Raw genomic sequence first — 27,514 nt, forward strand, 5'->3', positions numbered from 1 at the left:
GACAGACAGACCTGGGAGCCAGAGGTCAGAGTGGGAGAGGAAGGAAAAAGGAACAGCCAGGGAGCTGGGGAGATTCAGCATGGGGGGACCCCCACCACCTCGTAGCCACATGGGCTCCAGGGCCAAGGCAACACTGAGACCAGAGGAGTCACAGGGAAGGAGTCTCAGCTCTGGGAGACAAAAGCCCTCGACTCTTGGGACATCTCACAAGACTGCTGTGGGAGGAATGAACTCCTCGTGCTCGGGAAGTCCTCTGGGAAAGCTGTCTGGTTGCCCAACTATGGCCCCTAAGGGCCTGTCCAGCTGGGAGCAGCAAGTCTGTGCCCCTGGGGTTGGGGTGACAGCTAGTACACCAGACTGAGCATCCTCACCTGGGAACAGGGGCCACCACTACACCACATACCTTATCTGGTAACAAAAGCAGGCCTGGGCAGGCGTGGGCAAACTTGGAAGGGAAGCAGCAGTGAGGGGTTGTGCCAGCCCCTCCTCACTGAGCTGAGAGCACGGCAGCTTCTTCCTCACCTCTGCTCCTAGGAGGAGGTGTCCAGAACCTCAGATAAATCAGGTCTTGGAGTCACAGGAGTGGGTGGAATGGGGATAGTTTGCAAGAACAACTGGTATAGCCAGGAAATTTGGCTCCGCTACCTGGGGGAAATTACCTATCCATTCATGCATGCATACAGCCATCCATCTAGCTGTCTCTGCATCCATTAGACCTCCACACATCCATCCACCCACCCCCCCACCAACTCATCCATCCATTAAGTCAGCCAACCATGGAGTTCCAGAGGTCACAGCTGTGGACACTCTTTGGACCTGTGCCTTGCACCGCAGCAGGCAGAGGACAAACACAGGTGTGAGGGGGGTACATCTCCTCAAATCCTTCTGGGTCCCCGGTGAAACCAAGCAAAGTTCAACCTGCCACAGAGGCAGACACAAACCCACCCTCTGGTGGGTTGCAGAAACACACAGGTGGAGTAGAGAAGGTGAGGGTGGGAGCCCTGAGGAGGTGCCACCAGGAGAGAGGCACCTGGACACCAACTCCCTGACACTGCCCCAGGGGTGGGGGGGGGGAGGGATGCAGGAACAGGTCATGAGCTCAATGCCCGGTCCCCAATCCCCCAATCCTGTTTCTGCCCCTGACTGTGCAACTCTGAGGAAGTCCCTTCCTCACTGCCCCCTCCAAGACCTTACTGCCCCCTCCAAGACCTTACTTCCCCCATTTGTCAGGTGGGGCATGCGGGAGCTTCATTTTTAAGAGTCCCTCCAAACAAAGACTTAATTCCTAAATCTTTGGGTCTTAGGCTAACCCTCCCCAGCATTCACACAGTCTCCCCAAAGTCATGCACATTCAGAAAGGTCCCCACTCGGACTTCCCTGGTGGCACAGTGGTTAAGGATCTGCCTGCCAATGCAGGCGACACAGGTTTGAGACCTGGTCCAGGAAGATCCCACATGCCACGGAGCAACTAAGCCAATGCGCCACAACTACTGAGTCCGCATGCCACAACTACTGAGGCCCACACACCTAGAGCCCATGCTCCGCAACAAAGAAAAGCCACCTCAGTGAGAAGCCCTCGCACCGCAACGAAGAGTAGCCCCTGCTCAAATAGTAGCCCCCACTCGCTACAACTAGAGGAAGCCCACACGCAGCAAAGAAGACCCAATGCAGCCAAAAATAAATAAATATATAAATTTATTTATTTATTTAAAAAATAGAAAGAAAGGAAAGTCTTCACTTCCCAGGGCCCCAGGGACAACCCTCTGGGAATAAAGGGGAAGCTGAGGTTCAGGAAGAAAGAAAATAATCCAGGTGCTGGTGAAGTGGCTGGAACAGCCCCCTGCTGGACCCTGGAGGCCTGGAGGGTGAAGAATTTTGAAGAAGCCTGAGCCCTCCCCACCTCTTCTCCAGCCAGTGCCTTTCCTCCCGGCTTTCTCCTTCCCTGTTTTTCCCACCCCCAGCCACCAACCCTCCCAGACACTAGGTCTTTTTCCCTTATCTCCCTGCCAGACACAGGAGGGCTGAGCCCAGCAATCTGTGACTTGTCCTGATCCGCTTAAACATTCTCAGTACTCTGATTTCATCTAATCAACACCTGCCCTGTTTCACTATGATTCACTGACAAGTGTTGAGTCTTTATTTATTCCAAGTTCTAACGGACCTGCCTACCTGACAGTGATGAAGCTGCCCGCTCTCTGAGGGGTGGGGTGGACTCCTAGCTCCCTAACCAGGATATGGGGGCCTTGCTGCCTGTCTCTAAGTAGACACCTTCCTCTCTCGGGCACACGGCACTTGCTACAGGTTTAAGGCGGGCAGCTGAGTGACACCCCCCTACCTGAAGTCCTGTGGTCCCAGCAGCCAACATCTCCCTAAAGGGACCTGACATCCCTACTTAGGGAGCTCCCAGCCTTTTTGTCCACCTCTATGGTGGACAAAAAGCTTCCGGTCCACGGGGGAATTCCCTGATGGTCCAGTGGTTAGGACTTGGCGCTTTCACTGCCGGGACCCCAATTCAGTCCCTCGTCAGGGAACTGAGATCACACAAGCCTCTCGGCCCAAAAACAAAACAGGCTCCCTGATAGAGTTCCCAGGGAACTGCCATTGCCAACATTGCTCTGCCCAGGGCCTGGCACAGAACAAGGCCTAGTACACATTTGAGTAACAGAAAATGGAATTGAACATGACCCTTTCCCACGATTACCCCACCACCACTCACACCTGGAACACATCCAGTTCTCGGGGTGGGGGCTGTCTCGGTTACATGGCTAAGTGTTTGGTCAGAGCCAGCTCCATACGGTTTTGATCAGATTTTCATCATCTCATGTTCAATTTCTCAGCAAGCCTCCACCACATACTCCCTTCTCTGGCCTCCGGGAAACTCAGAAACAGCCAGAAAACCTTGGGAATAAGAGCTTCACAAGGGAGCAGGACTCCCAAGTGGGGAGTTTCCTCCAAGAGGCCCTCTGTCAGAAGAAACAGGCACTTTTCTGGTCAGAGAACTTTCATGATGGCCCCTGAGACTTTGTCCACGTGGGAGGACTTGGCTCTGTAGTACTAGCTCTATCACCACTAGTGCTTACTAGGTGCTGGGCACTGCTTTAAGTGCTATCATCATTCTTATGTTGCAGCTGAGGAAACTGAGGTGCAGAGGTTAAATGACTTACCCAAGCTGGATGACCGGTAAAGTGGCAGAGCTGGGGGTCCTGGCTGGGCAGACGGGCTCCAGAATCTGACTCTTAGCTACCACACATACCACCTCTCTGAGTTGATCCACCTCCTAAATAAAAATGGGAAATAGTACAGCAGGTGCAGGTCTGAGGAAGTGGCCCTCAGACAACAGGGAAAACCGTTCCTTTGAGGTGCTGACCATGTGCCAGGCTCCAAGCTGAGTCCTTTATGTGCATTATCATTGTATCCTCAAACAACCCTATGAGGTGGGGATCACTAGTCCCATTCTATGTATGAGGAAATTGAGGCACAGAGAGGTAGAGTGATCTCCCAAGTCCACTCAACTGGTGAGTGGCAAAGCTGAGACTGCAGCCCGTCTGCCTGACGGGTAGCACTTAGGCTGAGGGCTGGGGGCTGGGATGTCCAGATGGGGTAGAAAGGCTTGGCTTCATAGGAAGAGCTGGGAAAAAACAAGAGAAGAAGCTGAAGGTCTCAGGCAGGACCCCAGTGCTTGAGCTCAGACACAGATATGCCCCTTGGAGGCCTCCTGGGCCGGCCTCTCCAGCAGAAGGGGAGCCTGCTTCCCCAGAGCCTCCAGGAGGAAGTGGGCACAGGTTCTCAAGGTCTGCTCAGGCCTCAGATTTTCCAGGAGTGGAGCAGTGGAGAAGGGGCTCAGCCTACAACTATGCCCACCTTCTTACCTCCATTCCCAGGGGAATAGCAGAGGCTAGGACCTGGTAATGTTGAAAGGAAAGGAGGAATGGAGGGCAGGGCTGGGATCTGGAGAGTAGGGATAGAGGAAGGACTAGGGGTTCTGTGGGCAGGACTTCTGGAAGGAGTGGGTCTCTCGGGGGGCCTCTGAGCCAGCCTGGCTGGGGCCCCTGCAGGGCAGAGCTTCTGGGGACTGCAAGGGTGGGATCAGATCCTGAAGGACCCGCTTCTGAGGGGCCAAGCATGGGGTGGAACCTCTGAGGATCAGAGTAGATGGGGGAGTCAGACCTCCCAGCCCACTTCTATTCCTAGGACCTTTGAGTCTTCCATGGCTCCGGAGGGGAAGCATAAGACATGAGCTGCCCTGGGCTCCAACTCGGCCGAAGTAGGATGGCTGTAACCCCAGCAGCTTCGACACTGCCCTATCAGACAACAGGACGCACCCCCCCACCCCACCCCCCAGAGTTCTGGATCTCAGAATCGCACTCACTGGAAATCTGGACTCATTACCATCAAAACCTCAATCACCTTGCCGACCTCATACCTGTCAGACCATCAATTCAAGGATCCTCCCCCAAGAGGAAGACACCCTTTCCTACCAGGGACCCAACACTGTAAAGCTCTCCATCAATTCAGGAATCCTGGCAGGACATCCCAACACCTATTGGTGTCCCCACTGCTGACAGGAGCCCCATTCATGTCAAGGTCCCCCCATTACTATCAGGCCACCATTCCTCTTGGGAAATCCTAAGCCACCATTCCTCTTGGGAAATCCTATCACTGTCAGGAACACCCAAGCCTGTCAGGCAGGACAGCAGCGATGCACCACTCCAGGGACACCACTTTCCATGTAGTCTATGCAAATGGCACCTCTTGGCATGGCAGCCCTAAGTGTCAGAGCATCTGTTAACATAGGGTCCCCAGTGGCCTTAGGGCCGCCATGACATAGAGTCCCAGCCCTGGCAAACCCTTGTGTCTAAAGTGATGCTACATCACTGTCTGGAACCTAGAAATAGTTATTCACGCCAGGCACTGTTCTGGGTGCTCATGGTACAATAGTAAGCAAGACAGATATTTTCTTGGGATTCAGGGAGCTGAATGTAATCCTTTGGGGATTCTACAATGGAAGGCAAGATCTACTGGTAAGACTAATATAATAGGAAATTCCTCAAACACAGAAAGGGGTTAAGATCGTGGGCAGTGAAAAAAAAGATAAATACCTTGATAGTCCACCCTACGGCTGTCCAACATCACATGCATCCTTCTTCCCAAACCCCAGACTTAATATTTTAAGGGTATCACCTAACATAAGATCACTTTTGTTTATACAACCAAAAAGATTCACTGCTCCCCAAAGAGAGACTCTTCAGAGCCTTAGCAATTACCACACCTGTCTTAGCTTGGGCTGCCATATTAAAATACCATGGACTGAGTGGCTTAAACAACAGAAATTTATTTTCTCACAGTTCTGGAGGTTAGAAGATCAACGTCAAGGTGCCAGCATGGTAGGTTTCTATTGAGAGCTCTCTTCCTGGCATGTAGATGACCACCTTCTTACTAGGTCCTCACGTGGCAGAGATCTCTCTCTCTCTTCCTCTTCTTTGAAGGCCACAGTCCTATAAGACTAGAGCCCTACCCTTATGATCTCATTTAACCTAAATTACTTCCTAAATACCCTATCTCTAGATACAGTCACATTGAGGGTTAGGGCTTCAACATATGAATTCTAGGGGACACAGTTCAGCCCATAGCAAAGGCCAAATCTAAATCCAAGAACTCAGAATGACATCCATTCCTCCTCTAGTTTTGCTGTAATCTTCTCTCTATTCTACAACACCTGGTGACCACCAGCAGCACACCTGATTGGTCAGGACAGGTTGGGTGATGCTGCAATAACAAATGACGCCTAAATCTGAGTGGCTGAACACAACAAAATTCTATGCTGCACACATACCAAGGCTGCTGTGGGTCTAGGTGATCTCTAGCACAGCTGTACTCCATGTGGTGGCTCAACATTCCAGGCTGCTTTGATCTCTTGGCATGTTCTTTCATCTCAACACATGTTTCCATGATGACTCCAGCCAGGCAAGACAGCAAGGGGAACCCTTCCTTAAATGCTTCTATCCACAAATGGCACATGCCATTTCTGCACGCATTTCATTGGCCGAAGTGGGTCATACCTCCATGCCTAACTACAAGGGAGCAACTGCCAGGAGGAGAAGCAAACCAGAATCTTGGTGAGTAGTAGTAATATTTCCACAACAACCTATATTCAAGAATGGAATAAAGGAGGATGAAAGAAAAGAAGAGTCAGTTAAAGAAATGGAGACATTTCAGAGCCAGGAAGGAAATATGAATAAAAGTTGTAGTCAGCAGTTCTGAAACTAGTCCTGGGGATTAACTAGAATTTATTACTTCTTTCTTATATTAGTTTTCTATTGCTGTGTAACAAATCACCACAAATTCAGCAGCTTCGAACAATCCAAATTTATTATCTCACAGTTTCTATGGGTCAACAGTCTGGGTACAGGTTAACTGGGTCCTCTGCTCAGGGCCTCACCAGGCTGATCTCAGGTGTCAGCCAGGCTGCCATCTCATCTCAGGCTCTGAGTCCTCTTTCAAATTCACTGGGTGTTGACAGTTGTGGTTTTAGGACTGAAGCCCTGAGTTCCTAGAGCTGCCTGCAACTCCCTGCTCCATGGCCCTCTTCACAACATGGCAGTTTGCTTCTCCAAGGGCAACATGAGAGCATCTGCTGCTGCTTTTTCTTAGCCCTAGACACTTTTTTAAAGGGCTCACCTGATTAGGTCAGGCCCACCCAGGGTAATCTCCCTTTTGACTAACTCAAAGTCAACTGATTTTGAGTCCTTAATTACATCTGCAAAGCCCCTTCATTTTTGCCATATAGCATAATCTAACCACATCACTGATATCCCATCATATTCACAGGCCGAGGGGATCCCCTCAAAGCGAGGAGATTAAACAGGACGTGCACACCATGAGGGAGGAATCTTAAATTCTGTTTGCCACACTTCCTCTATGATTCATTCCCTTTACCTCCAACTGGCACTTCAGCTGGTTGACATTCTATGCCTGCTAAGGGACCCAAACCTTCATGCCCAGGGAATACTGGTCCCTGATGGTCCTGCCTGATTAAGGTTACAGGGGTCTTCCATGAACTTTGACCACTGGGCATGGCATCACCAGGAGGTGCCCCAAGTACCCCAGGGATTACCCCCACATACATAGCTTCTCACACCACTTGCCTTCCGCTGCCTCACCCACATCAGGATTAATCACAAAGCCCTGTCCCTCCTGAGCCTCTGTGCTTGCTGTTCATTCCCCCTGGAATGTCCTACCTCCTGCCTCACCCATCCTCAAGGCTCTGCAGAGCTCCCTGTTACATGTAGCCTCCTTTGCCTTCCCTCTGGCCCCCCTACCCCCCAGGCTCATCACCAGCGACACAGGTCACCTTCTGCTTGGTTTCAGAGGCCCTCGTTTCCTGCACGTCTCCTGAGAAAGCTCAGTCCAGGCTCAGAAACCCTGGGGCCCACAGCGGCCCAAACTGCAGAAAATGAAGGAGAAGGGGTGTTCAGGAAATCCTGGCAGTGGCTGAGGCAGTCCTTCAAGCTGCTGAGGGCAGGAGGCAGAGAAGGAGGGTGTACTGTTGCTCAAGACTTCCCCCCATCCTGATGTCCAGTCACCTCCAGAAGTGCTGTGCAATATCCTACCCACACTCGGACTAAAGAGACAAGCTCTGCCCTGCAGGCTGTCTGGATATGGACAGAGGGTTTGGAAAAGGATTTGCGGGGTGAAGCAGACCCCCTCCTAGGATCAGGGACTTTCAGAAGCTGAGTCATCAGGCTTCTTGCTCATTTCCAGCTCATTTCCAGCTCCTTTCTGGAATAAGAGAGTCCAGGCTCCTCAGACCAGAGCCCCACTTCCACAGGCCACACAACCCATTTTTCTCTAGACACTAGATGCCCTCTGCAGGCCCCATGAGGTTGGAGCACAGGCCGGGAGCCTCGCATCCCCTTTCCCTATGCACTGGATGCCCCCTGCAGGCCTTGTGAGGTTGAGAGCCACAATGGGATGGATTAAACAGAACACACATATACACACAAACACGAAAGTGGGGACACCCTTACCCACATACATACGTCCATACCCACACACACATACACAGGCATATAATCAATCACACAGCCAATCACTCACATCTACCAAGGACACACCACAGACATTTAAGCATATAATCACAGTATGGACACAAGGGGACATATAGACACACATACACAATTACACACACACCGTCATGGGCACACAGACACAAAGACACACATGGACACAATCTTTCCTCCTAGAGAAGAGTATTTGTTTGGAAGAAATAGGTTAAAAAGCCACCTGGGGATCAGGGTAATATCCTGAATGGTGGACTTAATAAAAGAAGGTACCTAAACTGCCTCTCAGTCTAATGGGGCCTGTTGACTAGAGAGCCTTTTGTTTTGCTGGGCACTGGAGTGGTTACAGTTGTGGAACAGTACGGACAAGAGTTAGGGTAGAGCTACTAAAAAGAGAAATTTGGAGTTTGCAAGAGCTTAATCTATATAACTTGTATGAAAGCACATTCTTAGAAGTTGGGCTCCTGAACTCCTGAGTTCAAGCCAGATTGAACTATCCTCACTGCAACCCAGGACACCCTAAAAACAGAGAGGCCTCCTGATGCTGGTAATATACGGGAGGTGATGAATGAGAAAAGGGGATGAACCTAACTACCACTGAATGCCCACCCACTGTGAGTCAGGCACATGGACTACCTCACAAGATACATATTATTTCCATTTTACAGATCCCGTTCCCTCGACTGTCCAGGGTTCTAAAACCAGATTCAAATACAAGAGTTTGAGTATAAAAACCCTGTTGTTTCCACTACATTAGGAATGGCAAATGCAAGGAATATACGTTTCCATTCCCTACTCATGTTCCCAACAATGACAGAACGTATGTGTCTTCCCCACTGATCCAGATCAGTGATTGGCAAACTATGGCCCAGCCAGCCTGCTGCCTGTTTTTGTAAATAAAACTTTATTGGAATATAGCCATGCCTGTTCATTTACATGTTGTCTATGGCTGCTTTGGGGCTACAACAGCAAAGCTGAGAAGTGACTACAGAGACAGTATGGCCTGCAAAACCTTATTTATTAGCTGAACCTTTAACAAAAAATTTGCTAACCTCTGATCCAAACCCAGCCTCAAATTGGAGTTGGCAAGTCTTATTGCCTTTGGTGTCTTAGCATTGAAGGATGGCCAGATAAATAACTGGGATGGATGGATAGATAGATGGATTGAACCAACAGATGGACAGACATATATGGGTAGTATATCAGAGTTTTGCTCCAAATATGTACCAATGTTCTGCCATTTATAAGCGGTGAAACATTGGGTAAATTAATCTTTCTGGATCTTAGTTTTCTCATCTGTAAAATGGGGATAATAATACAATGATCATTATCTAGGGCTCTTTCTATTGCGAATGACAAAAACCCAACTTAAAGTAGCTTAAGCAAAAAGTTAAATTTGTCATATCACATAACTAGATTAAGATTTGGTCTACTTCAGCACTGGGTGGACCCAGGGATTCAAATGATGTTATCTCCATCTTTTAACTTGACTTCTCTCTAATTCTTTTTATGTGGAGGCCTCATTCCTGTTATAGACAGGTGATCTTCTAGCAGCAGAAAATATGGCCACTGGAAGCCTCAAGTCCACATTTGTATAGTGAGTGATCCAAAACAGAAGGCCTCTTTCTCCTAACATCAAAGCTCATGAAAAGCTTTGAACTGTGCTTGTGACACATACTCAGTTCTTCAATATATTACAGTGGCCAGGGAATGGAGTACTTTGATCAGATCACTATGGTGAACACAGCCACCAAGACCACGTGAAGTGAGAGAGAAATTCCCTAAAGGAACCAGAAAAGGGAGTATAAAAAAGTGTCTGCATGAACAAAAACATCACTCACAGCATTCTACTTCATAGATTTGTCATGAGAAAATGATTTTAGAGCATTTAGCATGGTGCATGGCACTTAAGTATCAACAAATGTTCATTATTACCATAACTGATAAATAGATGAATGGATGCATTAAATAGACAGCTAATGGTTAAACATACAGATGAATAAATGAAGAGGAAGATGTGAAAAGATAGATGAAAGGCAAGATGGGAGAATGGACCGATGAAGAGACAAAGATGGGGAGACATATGGACACATGGATGGACGGATCGATCAATTGATAAATGGATGGATGGATGATGGAAAGATAAAGCAGACAAAAAAGGGCTCACAGTTAAGTTTGTCACATCATATGCTCTAGGGCTGCGAATGGGAAACAGAATAGCACTCCACAATTGGTGTCTCCTGAGAGGTCTCCTCCTCTGGTCTCTGTCTCTTGGGTCCCTCTCATCAGGTGGGGGAAACACTTGCTCCCCTCCTTCATCTCTAGTTTCCTTGTGTCCCTGTGAGCTAACCAGCCCCTCTCCTCAGAAATCCCCTCTCAATTCCCAGGATAGGGAAGGCATGGCAGAAGGGGGTGTTCTAAGCCAGGTTCCCCTCATGCTATCAATACTTCTCTGACTCAGTTCGGGGCATAGGAAAATAATGGGGGAGAGGGACAGTAATGGCTGGGCCAGAAGGGTGAAGCCCTAGAGTCCTGAGATGGGAGATATGGGAGCTGGACCTGCTTCCAAAGAACTTTCCCTTTAGCCCTGCTTGTCCAAGAGAGGAGTAGGTCTCAGATGATGGATGTGTAGTCACTGTGATAGGCCTAGGGAGACCTGGGAGGAGATCTTCTCCAGCCTTACCCTGCTACTTGTGATTGTCCTCAGGGAATCTGGGGGACCAGCTGGGTCCCATCTTTCCCACTCCAGTAGTCTTAGGACCACAGAGAAGAGGTGGGAGTAAGGAGAAACCTGGGAAAGAGGGAGCCCCCCCCACCTTGCTCTGACCTCTAATCCTGAACCAAGCTCTGACCCTTAGTCTTAAAACTGATGTTCAAATGCCTTCAAGGGGACAACACTGCAAACCTTCCCCTAACAGGGACAATGCAACCCCCTTCCCTTGTCCAAAATGTTGAGTGCTGAGTTCTCAGAGCTAAAGACAAAGAGTGGGAAATGGGGACAGGGAGGCTACTAAGGAGTTATGAAAGGGAAAAAAGGTTCCAGATAGATGGAGACAGTGGGGAGTGCACTCAGTGGAAAGGTATTCTGCTACCAACTCATGTACTGCGATTCAATTCAGACACTAACTACCCAGAGCTAGTGTTAGACTCCACAGGTTTAAGGGCACAGTCCCAACAAGCCTGCCCCCACTTGAGATGCCAGTCACAAGTGGGGTCCCCAGGTCACCTGCATTTCTGCCTAACTAGTTACAAGTCCAGAGGTCTTCAAACCCCCCTCAGGTCCAATAGCTCACTAGAATGACTCACAGAACTCAGAAGTGCTATACTGACAACTAGTTTTTTATAAAGTATACGTATCAGGAACATCCAAATAAAAAGACACACAAGGAGAGTCTCAGCACAGAGCTCCCATGCTCTCTCCCCATGGAGACACAAAGGGCATGTCACCCTCCCAGTACATCAGCGTGTTCACCAACCAGGAAGTTCCATGAGCTTTGGTGTCCAGAGTTTTTACTGAGATTTCATACACAGGCATGAATGAATTGTTGGCAACATGACTCGATCTCCTCTGACGGATTGGCTCAAAGCCCCAATTCTGCAATGATATGGTTGGTCTTTCTGCTGACCAGGCCTCATCCCAAGTCACCTCATTTAGCATCAACTCAGGTGTGACCCAAGAGGCTCATAGATAACAAAGACACTCGTATTACTTGAGATATTCCAAAGATTTAGAGTCTCCCTCTCAGGAACAGGGACAAAAGCCAAATTCTTTAGTATACAACAGACAGAGCCCTGCATCTGAGTGAAGGGATGTGAATTACTGAAGCCCTGGGGACCAGGCCTCCTGCTCCCGTGCACCAGACTTGACCCAGCTGCAACAGGGCAGGAGTGTCACTGTGAGTGTGAGTGTAAGTGAGGGTGAGTGCGGTGGAAGCACAGCTTCTCCATGCCCAGACTGCAATGCTTCCCACTGGCATCCATGGATCTGTCACCTGTCTGTATGTAGCCCAGGCAGGGGAAGATAGGTATGAGAGGGGAAAAGAGTTGTGGGATGGTGGGAAGAGGATAGGTGAATCTATTCTCCACACTTCAGCCTGAGGGAACTTTTACTTCACTCATTTCTGGTCATTCTCTCCCATACCGTCCAGCCACAAGGCTCCCTTCCCCCCTCCCCAGACCAAACAGGGCAGCTATTTCCAACCTCCCACACTGGGTTAGTTGCTCTTTCTTGGCTTTACCAAAGCACCCTCTACTGCCCCCAGCCAGTCAGCTTCGTCTATTGTAGTGATCTTATTATCTCTTTTGATTCCCCTCCCCCTCCAACCCAGATGACAAGCTCTCTGAGGGCAGAATCTGTGCCTGTCTTCTCTGCTGTATCCTCATGCCCAAGCACATCACCCGGCACATAGTAGTCACTCGATAAATATTTGTTGATTAGTGACTGCAGGAACAAAAATCACATGAAAGGAGGTCTCAGCTCAGAGAGGAAGGGCTGTGACCCTCTAACCATGAAGTGACTTGACCAAGGCCACTCAGCCAACAAGTATTTCCTTAGCCTGGCCTGTCTAAACTGGGCCCTCTCTGGAGCCCTATTCCTCCTCTGCCCAGAATCATAATAGAATGGGGCAGACAAGAAAGGCAGTTGTCAGAGCAGAAGCCAAGAAGACAGAGAGGAGAGGGAATTGGCAAAACAGTACTAGACAGAGTCCCAAAGCTCTTTTCTTGCTGCCTGGTGCTGAGGACTCCGTCTTCCCAGGGTGGAGCTCCGAAATCTGACTCCACCCTTATAAAAGAGGGTCCCTGCCCTGCCTCTTAGTAATAAACCCTGACTCCACCCCTTTATTGATAGGCTCTGGCTCCACCTTCTGGACTACGCCTCCTCTGAAGAAATGCCCTGGCTCCGCCCCTTCCGGGTAATAGGTAAGCCCCACCCCTAGCGCGTGACGGTGTCCCTGTGACGTAACGTACCGGTCTGTTTCCGGGGTGGAGCCAGGGAGGGTGGGCGTTTAGGCTGCGCCGACCCCTCAGCCCCCCTCCAGGTGACCCCAATCCCCGAAAATCCTCACCCGGGGCCCCAAATATCCCAGCCCCATGACCTCGAAGGCCTTTGGCTCTAACCCCCTAAATGCCCCATGCCCCCGAGATGCCCGACCTCCCAATCCCTTAACGTCTAGTGCCTCCCAAATATTCAATCCAACCCTGTCCCGATGTGGCAATTGAGTCTTCCCGGGGGCACCTGTCTCATATTACCCGAGAACAAGTCATACTGGTCCAGAGAATGACAGAGAAGGGAACCGGGATTGGGGAAACCTTGATCCAATCATGCCGCTCCCCAGGAGACGTTCGGAACCCAGGACATGTCTGGATTGAGGAGATACGAGGTGGCGCTGGAGGCTGAGGAGGAGTGAGTGAAGGCGGGGTTCTGCGGAGGAGGAACCTAGCCGCTCCGGGGTGGTGGGGGAGGGGCGGGGAGGGCGCGAGTTCTCTGGGGGCGGGAGAAGCGGGAGGGGTGGGGCCTCTTAGGGGGCGTGGGCTGGAGGAACCGCCTCTAAAAGGCGGGGCGGAGCCTTCCACGAGAGGGGCGAGGCGTCCAAGGGGCGGAGTCGGTGGGGTCAGCCCCGCCCCGCCCCGCCCGGCTCTGCCTTCTCTTTGCAGGATCTACTGGGGCTGTTTCTACTTTTTCCCCTGGCTGCGCATGTGGCGGAGGGAACGGAGGTGAGGGGGCTGCGATACCGCGGACCCACCCGGGGCATGGACGAGGCTCAGTCCGCGAGAACCGATCGCGGCGAAGCCGGGAGCCCCCGCCCCGCCTCGCCTCATGCCTGTGTCGGGTCGCCCCACAGCTCAGCGCACCCTCGGGAGCAGAAGCTGGAGCCTCTGCGGGGCCTGATGAGCTGTCTGTCAAGCGGACTGGGCACTGCTCCCCAGCGCTCCGGTCGCAGCCTCCCCCGCCGCACCCCCGCTGCCACTGCCCAGCCAGCCGGTGCATTAAAGATTTAAACCGAAGCCACCGTCCTGCCCTCCTGATTCTGCCGCCGCTGCCGCCATTCGGGCTGGGAGCCCCTCTCCACGCCGGCTGTTTCCGTATTGACAGGGCCTCTCTCCCTGATAGGGTGTCCGTCCGTGTCCAGGCTCCCATTATTCGTAAGGGCCCCTCATCAGAGTCAGGCCTCCCCTTACTACCAGTGATTGCCTTCCACCACCTAAGCCCCCCGCCCCACCACACACACACTCATCTCTGTGAGTGGCCTGTATGGAGGGAGCTAAATAATCCTGGCTTTATCTTCCTCCCAGCCTTGTCCCCACATCCATAAATCCTCACAATCCCAGCTCTCTGCTGCCACCTTCCTCCTAGCCAGGACTTTGCCAGGTGCCTGAAGACTCTCCTCCTGGGAGTGGATCTAAAATATTTTAAGCGCATAGTTGTAGGAAGTAGGCTATGAGAGAAGGGAAAGATTCCTAGAAGCTGCCACCCTCGGCCTGCCATAGGGGAATGACTTAGAACTGTTGGAGGTCTTTCCTACAGTTAACACCCCAGATTCTGGCTCCTCCAGTTGGATCCCAAGTTTAAAGATACTTGGCATCAGGGACTTCCCTGATGGTCCAGTGGATAAGACTCCATGCTCCCACTGCAGGGGGCAGGGGTTCGATCCCTGGTTGGGGAATTAAGATCCCGCATGCCGCGCGGCGCAGCCAAAAAAAAAAAAAAAAAAAGGTACATAGATACTTGGCATCAGCCCCCCGAAGTGTAACCTCCCTAGGAGAACCCAAGGGCCACTGCTCCCTACCTTTCCTTTCTGTCTTGTCACCGAGTTGGGCTGAAACCCACTAGCTCCTGAAGTGATGAAGGGTCAGGGACTCCTAGTGGACCTGCTTTCAGTTAGGGACTGGCCTCAGCACCAGGGAGGGCACCACAGAATTAAGTTAAAGGGACAGCCCAGTTTGTGGGTGGGGTCAGAGCTAACTTCCAGCCTGGTGCTGACCCTGCCATAGCGGGTTGTAGCTGGGAAAAAGACTTGGCCCTATCTTTGGAGAAGCCAAAGGGGAGAGATGGGTGCATACCTGGAAGAATTTGTTTCTTCCTTCCCAGGCCTCTGGATTGACTGGTCCAGGAAAGACTCCAAAGTGTGTGACAGCCAGCCAGCTGAAGATTTGTAACAAGATGATGGTGCCTCAGTGGGTGCACCCGAGCTCTGGGGTACAAGTCCAGACTGGAGGCTGGGTGAGAGACCCTAAGGCCTCTGGTACTAGAAATTCAAGATGAGTGACCTCTGGGTTGTGGCCACCTTCAAGAGTGGACCCAGGCTCTTGAGGCATTCCCTCACAATGTCTACATCAAGAACCCTGACAAAAGAGTACCGTGTCCAGCCCTGGGCCTACACCTCAGAATCCCTCAGGATACTCAGATTCCCTGAGTATCCATAAGACAAACTCCAGGGAAGGACCCCACCCCCACCCCAAGCCTTACCCTGGACAGGAGCGGGAGGAGAAGCTCAAGTCGTTCAGCCTGGGAGGGGGATTAGTCCCTACTCTCCGAGCTTATGGTCACTCCTGATTGTTGCAGCCTGCCCTGCAGCAGAAAGATGCCCAGGGAGGTGTGTGTCCCCGTCCCAAGAGTAGGCCTGCCCCATAGAGGGTAGCTGGTGACAAAGCAGAAGGCTGCAGAAGGCACCCCTGCAACAACCAGATAAGGGCTGGATTACTGGGTGATGATCAGTTTAAGATATAGAGCAGGACAGGAGGGTTCAAATCTCCAGACCAGGAGTGGGAAATTCTTCAGGGTGCCAGGGGCACTAAACTTAGCAGCTTGCCCCCACCCTAGGCTGTCCCCAGCTTCCTGGAAAGGACAGGAGGAGGAAGATGAGGAATAGTTTTGCATTGGGTGGGGAGGTGGGTGGCTAGGGGAAGAGGGGGTGAGGGCTGGATATAGGATATAAAAAGAAGGGACAGGAAGGTAAAGGGAGGCTGGGGCTTTAGCAAGAGGATGGGATGCAGAGGGTGTAGGGGTTGGGGAGGGGGGGTTTCTTCCAGGCCCACAATAGAGAGAAACTGGCATTTGAATAGAACAAAGGAGAGGTAACTGAGCTCTTGAATCTGATGTCTCAATAAGCCAGGGGCTGGAAACCCCAGGCCTCTGCTGGTAAGAGGCTGGCATGTCTGGGACAGGACTAGGCAAAAACAGGAACGTAAGATTTCTTGGGTCTCTTATCTGTTGGACAGCAGCAACCTGGCACCAAAGAACTTTTATCTTCCCTCATCTGCCCTCCTTATCCACCCCATCCTTCCTCCCTATCTCATCTTCCTGGGGAAAGCAACCCACACCTCAGTATCCCCAAGGCAACCCATTACCACCAAAAAGGGCCTTCTCCCAGCTTCTCACTTTGAATGTGACTGGCCCAGGCAAGACTCCTCCTCAGTCAGAAGGGCCTGCTTTAGGGAGCCATTCCCATCAATTTTTCCTGATAAGACAAGCAGGCTAGGGCAGGAAGCGGGCAGGGGGAAATGAAGGCAAGTTGGTGCTGGCCTGCCATCTGCTCCCAGCCCACCCACAACTCCCCTGTCAGAATTTGGGTGTGCTAGTGTGACTGTGTGGTTGGACGATTGTGAAAACACAACCGTGTGGGAGTGGAACTTTGAGTATAACTGGGACTGTATGATTCCATCCGGGGTTGTCTGACCATGTGAGGTTGATCGAGTGAGGTGTGACTGTGAATGTGTAACTATGAGTATGTGAGTGTGAATGTCCATCATTGGATGCCACTGTGGATCCTTGGCCGCCCTTACTCAGTTACTGTACCATCAGTCCTCACATGCACAACCCCCCTCCCCAGCTTCTCTGCCCAGGATTTAGGAGCCCATGGGAAATTACAGTCCTAAAAGAGGAAGGGGTCTGTGGCACAGGGGTCTCTGGTAATTAGGGCCCAGGAGTGTCACAGGATGAGCAATACATCTTCACCTGCCGCTGACTCACCTGGTGCCCCAGGTAAAAGGCACCCAGATAAAAGGTAGGGAAGGAGGTGGAGAAAGAAGGATGTATCCAGGCTGAGCATCATGAAGGGGCCCTCACCCACCAGCAGCCTCCTGCTGCTACTGTTGCTAAGCCCAGACCCTGGAGGAGGTGAGTGTTTGGGGGTCTAGAAGGCCAGGGGTCTGGGTGAATGGGATGGAGGGAAAGGGGCCCAGGAAGCCCAGCCTCCAGCTGTCTGATGGAGCTTAGGGTCAGAAGCCCTCTGAACACATGGTCCTGTTGTCCCCTAGCATTGCCACTGGTACCCAGCACTACATCATGCTGTACTCAGTTCTACTGACAGCCACTCTCAAGCAAACTACTGAGGAATGTCATCCGAGTGGAATTTCAGGAAGCTGATGGGGACTGTTACCTCCAGGCCTTCGTGTGAGCTTTGACTCTGCCCCTGATTTGACCCCTGACTCTGACCTCAGTCCCAACCCCTGATGCTGATCTCAACCCCGCCCCAATTGCTAATTCTGATGCCAACTCGGGTTTTCATCTGGCCTTTGCCTCTAACCCTTGGGCCTTACCCTCATCTCCAAGCTATGACCATGGCTTTGGACCTTTCCTTTCCCAGGTTTCACCTGTCTTGACGCAGCGTCTGCATCCACCCCCAGAACCTCAGCCTGACTCGGTGGTTTGACTGCCAAGGGAAGAGGCTCCAGGGGACTCTGCCCAACTGAGTTTGGAGATGATAGGGAAAATGGGCCGGGGCCCCCAGTAGCCAAAATAATAAAGCAGCATCACCCAATAGTCTCTGACTGTGGTCTCCAAGTTCTGTGTATTCTCCTGTGAGTCCCAAATCTGGAGTTGTGAGACATGTCAACAAACAGAAGAACCTCCTCATTCTCTTTATTCACACCTTCACAACCCCCGCTAGGGGCAAGGCCAAGAGCCAAGGACCCACACACACTCCCCAGGTACCTATATACATACATGCAGAGAACACATGTTTCCTGCCTCACATACACTTGGACACACATGGACACAGACATACATATCTACACACATTCCTCAGGTGGACTTCCAACTCTGGGATGAAGTCAGAGGTCCAGGCACCTTTCAGCTGGCAAGTTGGGAACACAGAGTCTCATAGAAATGAGCTCCAAACAGAACTTCCAGCTGAGAACCCCCCCTCCATGGGGATCTACTGTCCTGCCTGGGTTCCACCTGTCCGTCCATCCACACCAGCAAGACAGAGTTATAGATGGAATCAGCTGAAGCCTTCCAAGATCTTCTACAGGTTTGGGACTCCTAGAAGGAGGAGGAAAATCAAGGGAGATAGTAGGACTGGATCTTGTCCCAGATTCCCTGAGAATGAGGGAGGAGACCCAGCTCTGAGCCCAACACTCCAAAAATGAATAGGGGAGCCCACCTCTGTGTAAGCCCCAATACCCTGAAGATGAGGGAGTGGACCTAGCTCTGGGCCCAGGCACATCAAGAATAAGGCAGGGGATCCAGCTCTGATCCAGACATCCCAAGAATAAGGATGGATATCCAGCTCTGAGCCTAATACCCTGAAAATGAGGAGGGAGTCCATCTAGAAGCCCCAGTATCCTGCAAGAGACAGAAGAGACCCAACTCTGAGCCCGGGACTCAAGAATGAAAGGCCCATCCCTGAGTCCAGAAGTTAGACAAGAATGAGGAGACCCAACTCTGATTCCCCAAACCCTTATGACTAAGGCACCTGGCTCTTAATCCAGACACTCAAAATGAGGGCACATATCTCCAAGTCCAAACCTCCCAGAGGTCATACTCACCTGGAAGCTTGTCCACTGGAATCATCGGGGCCAAGAACCCAGACTTTTGGGGTCCATCCTTCTCATCTGGTCTCAACCTCAGCCTGGAGCACAAAAAGGAAGCTGTCTCCCTGACAATGTGGGGCATCTCAGTCTCTTCCAAAAAGGTTTGTTAGTAAAGGGTCAAGAGAGGAAAGGGTGAGAATCATGAAGTTGGGGGCGGGAGAAGGAGGAGGAATGGTTCCAGAATCAGACACGTTCAGTGCAAAGTCATGAGGGGTGGGAACGGGTGTGGTCTATGGGTATCAGAGCCCCTGTGTGGGATCAGAGGATGAGAGGCCAATGGCAGTCACTTACCAGAGCCCCAGTGCCAGGGCCCCAGCCACCAGTCCCAGGAAAGAGAAGATTCCCAAAGATGCCAGCATAGCCACCTGCTCCAGGGCGTCTCTGTGGTCTGAGGGGGAGTGTCACGTACCAGCTGTGAGAGCAAGCCTCCCTGACCAAACTCGGTGCCCACTTCTCTCTGGGGCTTTCCCATCCTCTACCACCTTTGCCCATCTGCCCAAGCTCACCAAGTGGCCGCGGGTCTGGTAGGAGGGACGGTCTTGGGGGAGCAGGGCTATCCGCCTGAGGTTCTTCCTCTGGCTGCGCGTGTTGCTGGCCCCCAGCTGGTATCTCCTTCGGTAGGGGCCCTGGAGGGAGACGAGACCTGAGGAGAACTATCCACGCGGGGTCGGGGCGGAGGCCAGGGCCCGCCAGGCGCCAGGCGAGGCCAGGGCCAGGGTTGGACACAGGGGCGCCTCGGAGCCGGAGCTTGAAAGGGCAGAGCCAGCTTCTGGGGATGTAAGCAGGGGTGGAGGCTGAGGGGCGGAGGCTGAGGGGCGGGGTTTAATCTGGGGCAGGGTTTAAGCTAGGGCGGGGCTGCAGGCAGCTACAGGTGAAGCCTGGGGCCGCAATTGCCACGCCGCCCCCTAGCGCCGGCAGTTCCTCCGATAGATGCTGGGCAGCGGGGCCTCTGCCCTTTCCCTAGGCTCTGTCTCTCACCGGTGCTCGGAGTACCCCAGGCCTCGGGGCTCCAGGCGCTCCAGGTGCCTGCGTCCAGAAAGTCCCGGGCACTGACCCGCACGGCATGGGGCAGCCCAGCCACAGCGTCCGTGATCACCTCCTCCAATCCAGCCGGTTCCACCTGGCAGTGCAGATGGTTCATCGGCACGTTATGCAGGTTATAAGCACTCAGCCTATCTGACCCCAGACCCAGTCTGCAAAGAGCACCCCTTCCTCCCAGTCCTGTCCCTGTCAGCCTGATGCAGCCGTCTGGGCCTCACGTAGGGTGGCTGGTGGTGTCAGGTCTACACCTAGTGTTCAGAAGACAAAAGTGCACAGTGGTTTTGTAGACAGGCTGTGACTTCAGACTGCCTGGGTTCAAATCTTTGCTGTTACCACTTACTGAGTGACCTTGGACCTCTCTCTGTGCCTCAGTTTCTTCATTTGTAAAATAGAGGTGAATACACCTAAACGAGATAATACATGTAAAATGTGTAGCACAGTGCCTGGCAGACAGACGGTGTTCAATAAATATTGGTTATTGTCTGAGGCAGCGGCTCCCCAGGCCTGATGCTGGCAATCTTTGCCATCTCCAGACGTGGGAATTCACCTCTATCCACATCTGAGTATATGAGTGTTTGTATGAGGCTGTGCCTCTGGCTGAAAGGCACTCCTTTTCCTAGAAAAGTTATTTTTAAAAAATCACTGCTGTCTTCCCACAGATGGGCTGAGATCAGTTACAGCCCTGCAGGGCAGAGGCTCAGTCCCTCGGTCCCTGCTACAACCCCAGCACCCAGCACAAGGCCTGGCCCATGGAGAGTACTCTGTAGGGGAAGTCCACGGGGTGTCAGTGACCTGCCAGATCTGGTCACGTAGAACACCTAGGAACATGAAACTAGAGACAGGACCCACAGCCCCAGATTGGGACGCACTCCAAGGGCCTCACCGTGGACCAGGCTGGATGCTGTGCTGGACGGTACTGCAGCCGGAACTTGAGCAGGAAGTGGGGCTGGCGGGGCCAGGAGGCAGGGTACGTCCAGCTGGCACGAAGGCGGCGAGGATAGCCAGGTACCGACTCTACCCGCAGCCCCTGGGGTGGGTCAGGGCGCACTGAGGGCAGTGGAGACACAAATTCAGGGCACAAGACAGGTACTCATCCCTTCCCCACCACCTCCCAAGGGAAGATGGGTGTGTGCCTAAAGGTCACTGAGGGGAGGCACTTCCAAGGAGGTTGGGGAAATCTTAAGCTTGATCATCCATTAGGCTCAGGACCTATCTGTCATCCCGATTATAAAGTAAGCTAAGATCTGAGGACAGATTTTTGAAATGTTTGTTGAGTGAGTTAAAGAGTGATTCTGGGACTTCCCTGGTGGCGCAGTGGTTAAGAATCCCCCTGCCAGTGCAAGGGACATGGGTTCGAGCCCTGGTCTGGGAAGATCCCACATGCCGCGGAGCAACTAAGCCCTTGCGCCACAACTACTGAGCCTGCGCTCTAGAGCCCGCGAACCATAACTACTGAGCCCGCGTGCTGCAACTACTGAAGCCCGTGCGCCTAGAGCCCATGCTCCTCTACAAGAGAAGCCACCGCAATGAGAAGCCCACGCACTGCAACGGAAGAGTAGCCCCCGCTCGCCACAACTAGAGAAAGCCCGCGTGCAGCAACGAAGACCCAATGCAGCCAAAAATCAATAAATAAAATAAATAAATTTAAAAAAAAAAAAGAGTGATTCTGCTTTCCATCCAAGGAAGATGAGTTGGCCCAAATTCCAGCCAGAGCTTTGGTGACCCCCTTCCACACACAGATCAAGAGGAAGGAGAGGCCAGCAAGGGCTTCCATTGGGCAGGGAGAACATGAGATAGAACTGCCTTCAGCACAAGGCCTAGAAGCAGAGAGACAGCACTGGGGCTAGGCAGCCAGGAAGGACTAGGAGGGAAGGGGGTAGTGGCAGCAGTCTCTAGAAGCTGATGTAACCCTGCCTCCTGGGCTCTGATCTTCTTGGGTTCTTAGTCTCCATGGGGGCCATCTGTGGGCCGAAATGGGTCTGTGTTGGGAGGGAACTATGTGGGAGCTCAGGGGAGGAGGGTTCTGAATTTGGGGGGTACCTGTACTCTGGGGTCCGTTTGGGGTCTCTGTGGTAGGGATTTGGGGAGAGCTCTAGGAGTGGGTACTCACAGATGCTCTGCAAGCTCACATCCAGCAGGCGTGTGCTGGCCCCCAGGGGGTTCACTTCAGTCACATTGATCCGGTACTGGCTCCAGAACTCTGCCCCATGGACTACACAGCGGGCAGCCCCTGGGGGGTCCTGTGGGCATGGCCAGGGCCCTGTGGATGGACTCATCCTAGGAGAGAGGATGTGGTCTTGAGCTTTGGAAATGCTCACTGTGAGACCCAGCTAGAGCCCCCAGCTTCCCCCTCATGTCTTACCTTTGGCCATCAGCTCCTGGTACCGTCTTCTTCCTGGCAGGGAGGAGGCCATCTGAGGTCAGGAAGGAAAGGAGGGTCCTCCTTCTCTCTCAGGCCTTCCTCAGGACCTCCTTACCTACCTCCCGTACCCATGTTTTGCTAAACACCCAAACGTATAGGTATACACACCGATCATGCACACACCTGTAGGAGGTGAGGTAGCGGGTGGGTAAACCGCTAACCTGGCTGGCACTCCAAGTGCAGGAGAAGTTCTCATAGTCAGCTGCTCGGCAGGAGACAACAGGGCGGACTGGGGGGTCTAGAGGCAGAGGGTGCAGCTGGAGACTGAGAAGTCCCCAGCCCCTCCCCATCCCAGAGGGCTTACTCAGGGCCTGGATTCCCCCAGGAGCCCCATGTCTCATCATTGCTACCGCCAACACTCCCTCCCCAACTCACAGCCCAGCTGCAGGGTCACCATGCCCCCAAGTGCACCATCCAGGGTCCGGCAGATATAGGTGCCCTCGTCAGTGCTTTCTGCCCGGGCCAGGACCAGTTCGTGCCCTAGACCAGAGTCAGGTCCCTGGAGCAGCCTTGTCTCCCCGTCCCGAAACCAGGACACCGGGGCCCTGGGGGTGAGATGAGATGATGATTGATAGATAGAGGGAAGATTTAAACTATGAGTCAGACCATGTCACGGCTCTCCATTGGCTTCTCACTGTGCTTGCAGTAAAGCTCAAACTCCTTTTGCTGGCTTACAAAGCCCCTGGTGATCTAGCCCTTGCCTTCCTTTCCTTCTTCATCACCTTCCTGTCTCCCCCTCCCCCACTGCACTCCAGTCAGGTTGTGCTTCTTTCCGTTCAAGAGTGTGGAGCTCACGCCCACCTCAGGGCTTTGCACTAGCTGTTCTCTCTGTCAGGAATGCTTGCTTATACCCCAACCTTCAGAAATCAGCTTCAATGTCACCTCCTCAGAGAGGCCTTCCCTTATTACCAATAAAAAGTGATCGCTCACTTATCCTCTTCCACCTGACTCTCTTTTGATTTTCTGCCCTGCAGGTATTACTACTTGGCATCTTGCCTGGCTTGTGCACTGCTGTATCCCAGGGCCTAGAATAGACCAGGCACTTAGCAGGTGCACAATACATGTTGGTTGAATGTTCTGTTGAATAAGGATGGTTTGAGGGTTAGGACAGACAGAGAGGTGAGGATTACAGATACAAGGGGCAAGGATGGGAGGGGTGTGAGGACTGGGCAAGGTCAAGAAATGGGTCATGAAAGGGTCCTGTCAGCCCAGCAGGCTGGTGGAACACTTACCCAGCAGTCACTCCAGGGCAACACAGCGTCATGGCCCTGCCAGGCTGCCCATACTGGACCCCTGTTGAAGGTACTTCTGAGCAGAGGCTCTTCCTTTCCCTCTCTCCCACCCCACCCCACACTTTGTGAGAGTGAAAGGATAAGGGGTGGACTTTTAAGACCTGAGTGGGGTCATGGGGTCAAAACATCATGTTATAATCTGGAGACAGAGGTCAGAGAGCAGGGTAGAGAGATGTTGCCAGATTGGATGTCAGGGGTTGGGAGGATCACAAGTTAGGCATGAGAAGGGGCCACGGTGATGGTGGCAAGTCACAGGTCAGAGTTGGGTCATAGAGCAGAGTTTTTCTCACCTGGGGGGCCCCAGGCCTGGGGGCAGGGACAGGAGGCAGACACCAGGGCTGTAGCCACGGCCACCAGGACCCTGCTCAGCCCTGAGCAGCTGCTGCTCATCTGTGGGGAGAGAGGCAAGGTCAGCGATCCCCCATTCCCAAGATGGGAGGCTAAAGCCTGCCTCCTCCTCTTCCAGACTGGGGCCTTCTCGGAGGAAACCAGGTGCCCAGTGGGGTAAGGACATCAGACATCACTGGGGACTCTGATGTAAGGTCCCCTTTCCACCATACGCCCAGCGCTGTGTGTGAGTGCACACACATGCATGCACACACACCCTCACACCCCCCTTCTCAGTCATGGGCTTAGAGCCCAGAACAAAAGCTGGAGGCAACAGACTCTGCCAGCACCGCCCCCCGCACCACCCTTGGCACCCACCCCTGGCACCAAGTGTTGGCACCAGCTCAGTCACTCCCATTAACTCCTCCAATCCAGCTGTTGGGAATTCCGTGTCCATCCCACCTGGCCCAGGGATAGTCGTTGCCTCTGACTGACCTCAGGCAGCCCTCATCACCCTGGGGTGGGACTGTCATGGTGGGTCTGAGCCCACCCGGTACCCCTGCCATGAGGCCTAGCCCTGCTCTGGCTACCAGGCCTCCTCTCGCCTGGGCCTGGCTCCTTGCTCTGGGCCGCTCATCTGGGCCTGACTCTGGAATCTTGCTGGTCTTGAGCCTGCGAGGCCGGATGGGGCTAGGGTGCAGGCTGAGGCTGCGGAGTTAAGCAGATCCAGATGCCCTGACTGCTGCCAGAGGCTGGGGGCGGGCGAGGAGCCAGAAGATGGAGACAGGGTGGCGGGACGGGAGAGGAGGCTGAGAGAAGCTGGGAGCCTGCAGGAACAGGAGGCTGGGGTTGGGGCCACAGGACAAAGAGATGCTCAGAGATCAGGACTGGGAGGCGGTGAGAGCTCAACAAGGTGAGGGCTGGGCTGGGGCAGCAGGGTCTCAGAAAGGCCAAAAAGGTAACCAACCATGTGTGTATGGGGGACAGAGGTGCTAGGAGAGAGGGAATCCTGGATGGGAGAAAGCAGGATGAGGAAGGCAGTGGGGAAGAGGGAATGGGGGCAGGAGAAGGGGCGGATGGGGAAAGGGCCCTGGGCAAGGGCTCCAGAAGAGGGAGAGCCCAAATCCCTCCCAGGTAGAGCTGAGCAGGGACCTCCGCGTGTCTGTGTGTCTGTCCAAGTGTGTCTAGTGGCTCACCCCGGCCCCCCGGCCGCATTTACCGTGCTCAGCCCCGCCCTACCTCGATGATTCCAGTGGTTGAGTGTCCATGGCCTCCAGGACTTCCTCCCGCCAGCTACAGCACCCGTCTCCGCTCTACTCAGTTCTGGGACCCCAGAATCGTCCCCTCCTTCCCCTTCCCTGCCCCCGCCCCTCTGGGCCATGGAGCTCAGCCATCCCTAGCCAGGCCCCCTCCTCTCTCCTTTCTCCTCCCTCCTACTCTCCCACCCCCTTCCACCCAAGGCCCTGGGAAGGGAAGAGGCCTCCCCCTAGTCTGGAAAGGAAGCCACAGGCACAGCCAGGCACAGCCAGGCACAGCAAGAGGGAAAGGAGAGCTGCTGTGTCTCTGTCAGCAAGAGGTTCCTGTGTTTTCACACAGCAGAACACAGGCACATTCACGCGTGGACTCCCCAGGCACAGTCAACAAAGACACTCCCTTGAACACACGTGGACACAGTCAAATCAAAAAGCAGACACATAGTCGTGCTCCCACTCTTTTCACTCCCCAGCAAGGCACAGCTGTCTGTGTTTTAAGGGGAAGAGGGCCCCATGTTGGGGGATATAAAGAAAAGCCAAAGAGTCCAGTTTCCCCCTCCCCTGGACGTTCCAGGCATTTCTCACCTCCCCCTCTACTCTTCAGGCCCCAGCACCAGGAAATGCCTTTGGTCCCTTGGTGCCAGATACACAAGACCCACACTTACCCTCAGACACACACTCTCAGACACAGCCACTCACAGTTACACCGATACACTCAGACATCCTCACTCAGACTCAGACACTTAAACATTTACACATACCCAGACACACACACAGACACACATCTCCCTCTTCCTTGCACAGCCACACACACACACTTAGCACTCCGCCCCTGGGATGGGGGGTCACAGCACTCTCTAAAAGCAACTCCTCATCACAGTGTAAGCCCTCTCTTCCAGGGAGCTCTTAGCACGGCAGATCCCCCATCTCATCACCATTTCAGGCCCCCAGGTAGCCAAAGAGACAAAGGTGAACAGGGGAGTCAGGCACAGGGGCACAGAGAGAGACAGAGATGCAGAGAACATGAGAGGCAGGACTAAAAAGCAGATACACAGAGATACCTGGGGAGACGAAAGTGTGAAGACACAGAGAGCACTAGCTCTAGGAAGACAGTAGTAGAGAGAGAAAAAGAAATATAAGGAAACTGAGTCAGACAGGGAGACAGAAAATAAGAAGCAGTGGACCAGTGACAAGGATTCTCAAGCACTAAAAGAAGGAGGGAGAGCCAAGTGTGCTGGGGATGGTCTGCTTACCCTGGCCACTAAGTAGAGAGGTCAGTCCCATTGGCTACTGAAGTGGGTCCCCAAAATGCAAACCCAGCTCCACTCCTCCACAGTCTAACAGTTAGGACACAGGACACACGCCGAGTGCAAGTCTCATTCTTCCTCTGCCGTGCTGAAGTCACACACTGGCACACACAAACCCAGCCATCCACTCTCACACTGGCAGACACAGTCTCAAACTCCGCAGAAACCTTCCCAAAACACATTCCCTGATGTGGTCACAGGCCCTCTCACACACACACAAACGCACGACCCGGTCTCTGCCCCCAAACTGCACACTGACACACACACACACAGCCACATGCAGACTCAGCCACAGCACAGCGACACCCGCAATCACACTAGCTGACAGTCTCACCAAGCAACACTTGCGAAGTTTCGCACACTGACAGCGTCACACACAGCCTTGCAGTCTCTCTCTCTCACACACACACACACACACACACACACACGCACTGACAGTCCGTCAGTCACTCCGGGCCCTTCAAATCCCACACCCCCAGGCCCCGCCCTCTCCTGGCAAGGCTCCCTCGAGTTCACCCGCGGCCCCATAAGGCCTCACCTTCTGCGGCCGCCGCCGCCAGCGCCCTCCGCCCTCGCCCTCTGCCCCGGCCTCTACTCCCTCCCGCCCTGGGGCCCCGCCGTGGGGCGGCTCCGCCCAGGCACCAATGGAAGGAGAGGGGTGAAATAGGGGGGCTCGACCTATTGGAGCCTCCAACTGCCAATCACCTCCACACCCACCTCTGCCGGACACTTCCTGTCCCGTCCGGGACTGAGGAGGCTGCCGGAGACCGAGTTTGGAGCCGGGTTCCTGGGTCCGGGCCTGAAAGCCTCTCCTCCTGGGACAGCAGGACCAGAGCTCTCAGGCCCCTCCCCGTCCACCCCCCAGCTGTCCTCAAACAAAGCCTCAAGTTCAGTGGCTTAGGAGCTACTGGGCAGGTGACCAGAGAAGCTGAAGGTGCCCCTGACTCCAGATAAGGAAGGAGGTGGACTGGTTGTAAGGCAGTGGGTCTCAAACGTC

At 53.2% G+C, this 27,514-nt stretch overlaps 3 protein-coding genes and 1 long non-coding RNA gene across 13 annotated transcripts; 2 read left to right on the forward strand and 2 right to left on the reverse strand.

Annotated features, from left to right (window-relative positions):
* Positions 1 to 1,739: 1,739 nt before the first annotated feature.
* On the reverse strand, positions 1,740 to 13,473 carry LOC103012015 (uncharacterized). Its single transcript, XR_450522.3, has 3 exons — positions 13,311 to 13,473; positions 3,165 to 3,277; positions 1,740 to 1,858 (listed from the first exon to the last, which is right to left on the reverse strand). It is a non-coding gene; the product is annotated as an uncharacterized LOC103012015 (long non-coding RNA).
* LOC103012303 (uncharacterized) lies at positions 13,024 to 14,280 on the forward strand. The gene is made up of 4 exons (XM_028165122.2): positions 13,024 to 13,099; positions 13,397 to 13,464; positions 13,716 to 13,775; positions 13,904 to 14,280. Exons 2-4 carry the CDS (start codon positions 13,418 to 13,420, stop codon positions 14,058 to 14,060), a joined length of 264 nt encoding a protein of 87 aa, XP_028020923.1. The 5' UTR covers positions 13,024 to 13,099; positions 13,397 to 13,417; the 3' UTR covers positions 14,061 to 14,280.
* Positions 14,281 to 16,574: 2,294 nt separating this feature from the next.
* Positions 16,575 to 17,794, forward strand: CCL27 (C-C motif chemokine ligand 27). Its single transcript, XM_028165083.2, is given in 4 exon segments — positions 16,575 to 17,178; positions 17,319 to 17,454; positions 17,648 to 17,745; positions 17,748 to 17,794. Coding segments are annotated over 4 exon segments (348 nt in total). The 5' UTR covers positions 16,575 to 17,111.
* A 112-nt stretch (positions 17,795 to 17,906) lies between these two features.
* IL11RA (interleukin 11 receptor subunit alpha) lies at positions 17,907 to 27,317 on the reverse strand. Of its 10 annotated transcripts, XM_057547553.1 has the most exons (14): positions 26,464 to 26,978; positions 23,921 to 24,020; positions 23,571 to 23,631; positions 22,714 to 22,883; positions 22,462 to 22,576; positions 22,279 to 22,311; positions 22,027 to 22,193; positions 20,800 to 20,963; positions 19,854 to 19,995; positions 19,382 to 19,501; positions 19,167 to 19,263; positions 18,831 to 18,913; positions 18,587 to 18,627; positions 17,907 to 18,324 (listed from the first exon to the last, which is right to left on the reverse strand). In XM_057547553.1, exons 2-13 carry the CDS (start codon positions 24,018 to 24,020, stop codon positions 18,611 to 18,613), a joined length of 1,269 nt encoding a protein of 422 aa, XP_057403536.1. In that variant the 5' UTR covers positions 26,464 to 26,978; the 3' UTR covers positions 17,907 to 18,324; positions 18,587 to 18,610. The 10 variants fall into 10 exon arrangements, with proteins under 10 accessions (XP_057403536.1, XP_007176964.1, XP_007176961.1 ...); XM_007176902.2 differs by lacking the exons at positions 18,587 to 18,627; positions 26,464 to 26,978 and adding an exon at positions 27,235 to 27,317; XM_007176899.2 differs by lacking the exons at positions 18,587 to 18,627; positions 26,464 to 26,978 and adding an exon at positions 27,056 to 27,132.
* Positions 27,318 to 27,514: the final 197 nt, after the last annotated feature.

Source organism: Balaenoptera acutorostrata, chromosome 6 (genome assembly GCF_949987535.1).
Source record: "Balaenoptera acutorostrata chromosome 6, mBalAcu1.1, whole genome shotgun sequence".
Taxonomy (NCBI): domain Eukaryota; kingdom Metazoa; phylum Chordata; class Mammalia; order Artiodactyla; family Balaenopteridae; genus Balaenoptera; species Balaenoptera acutorostrata.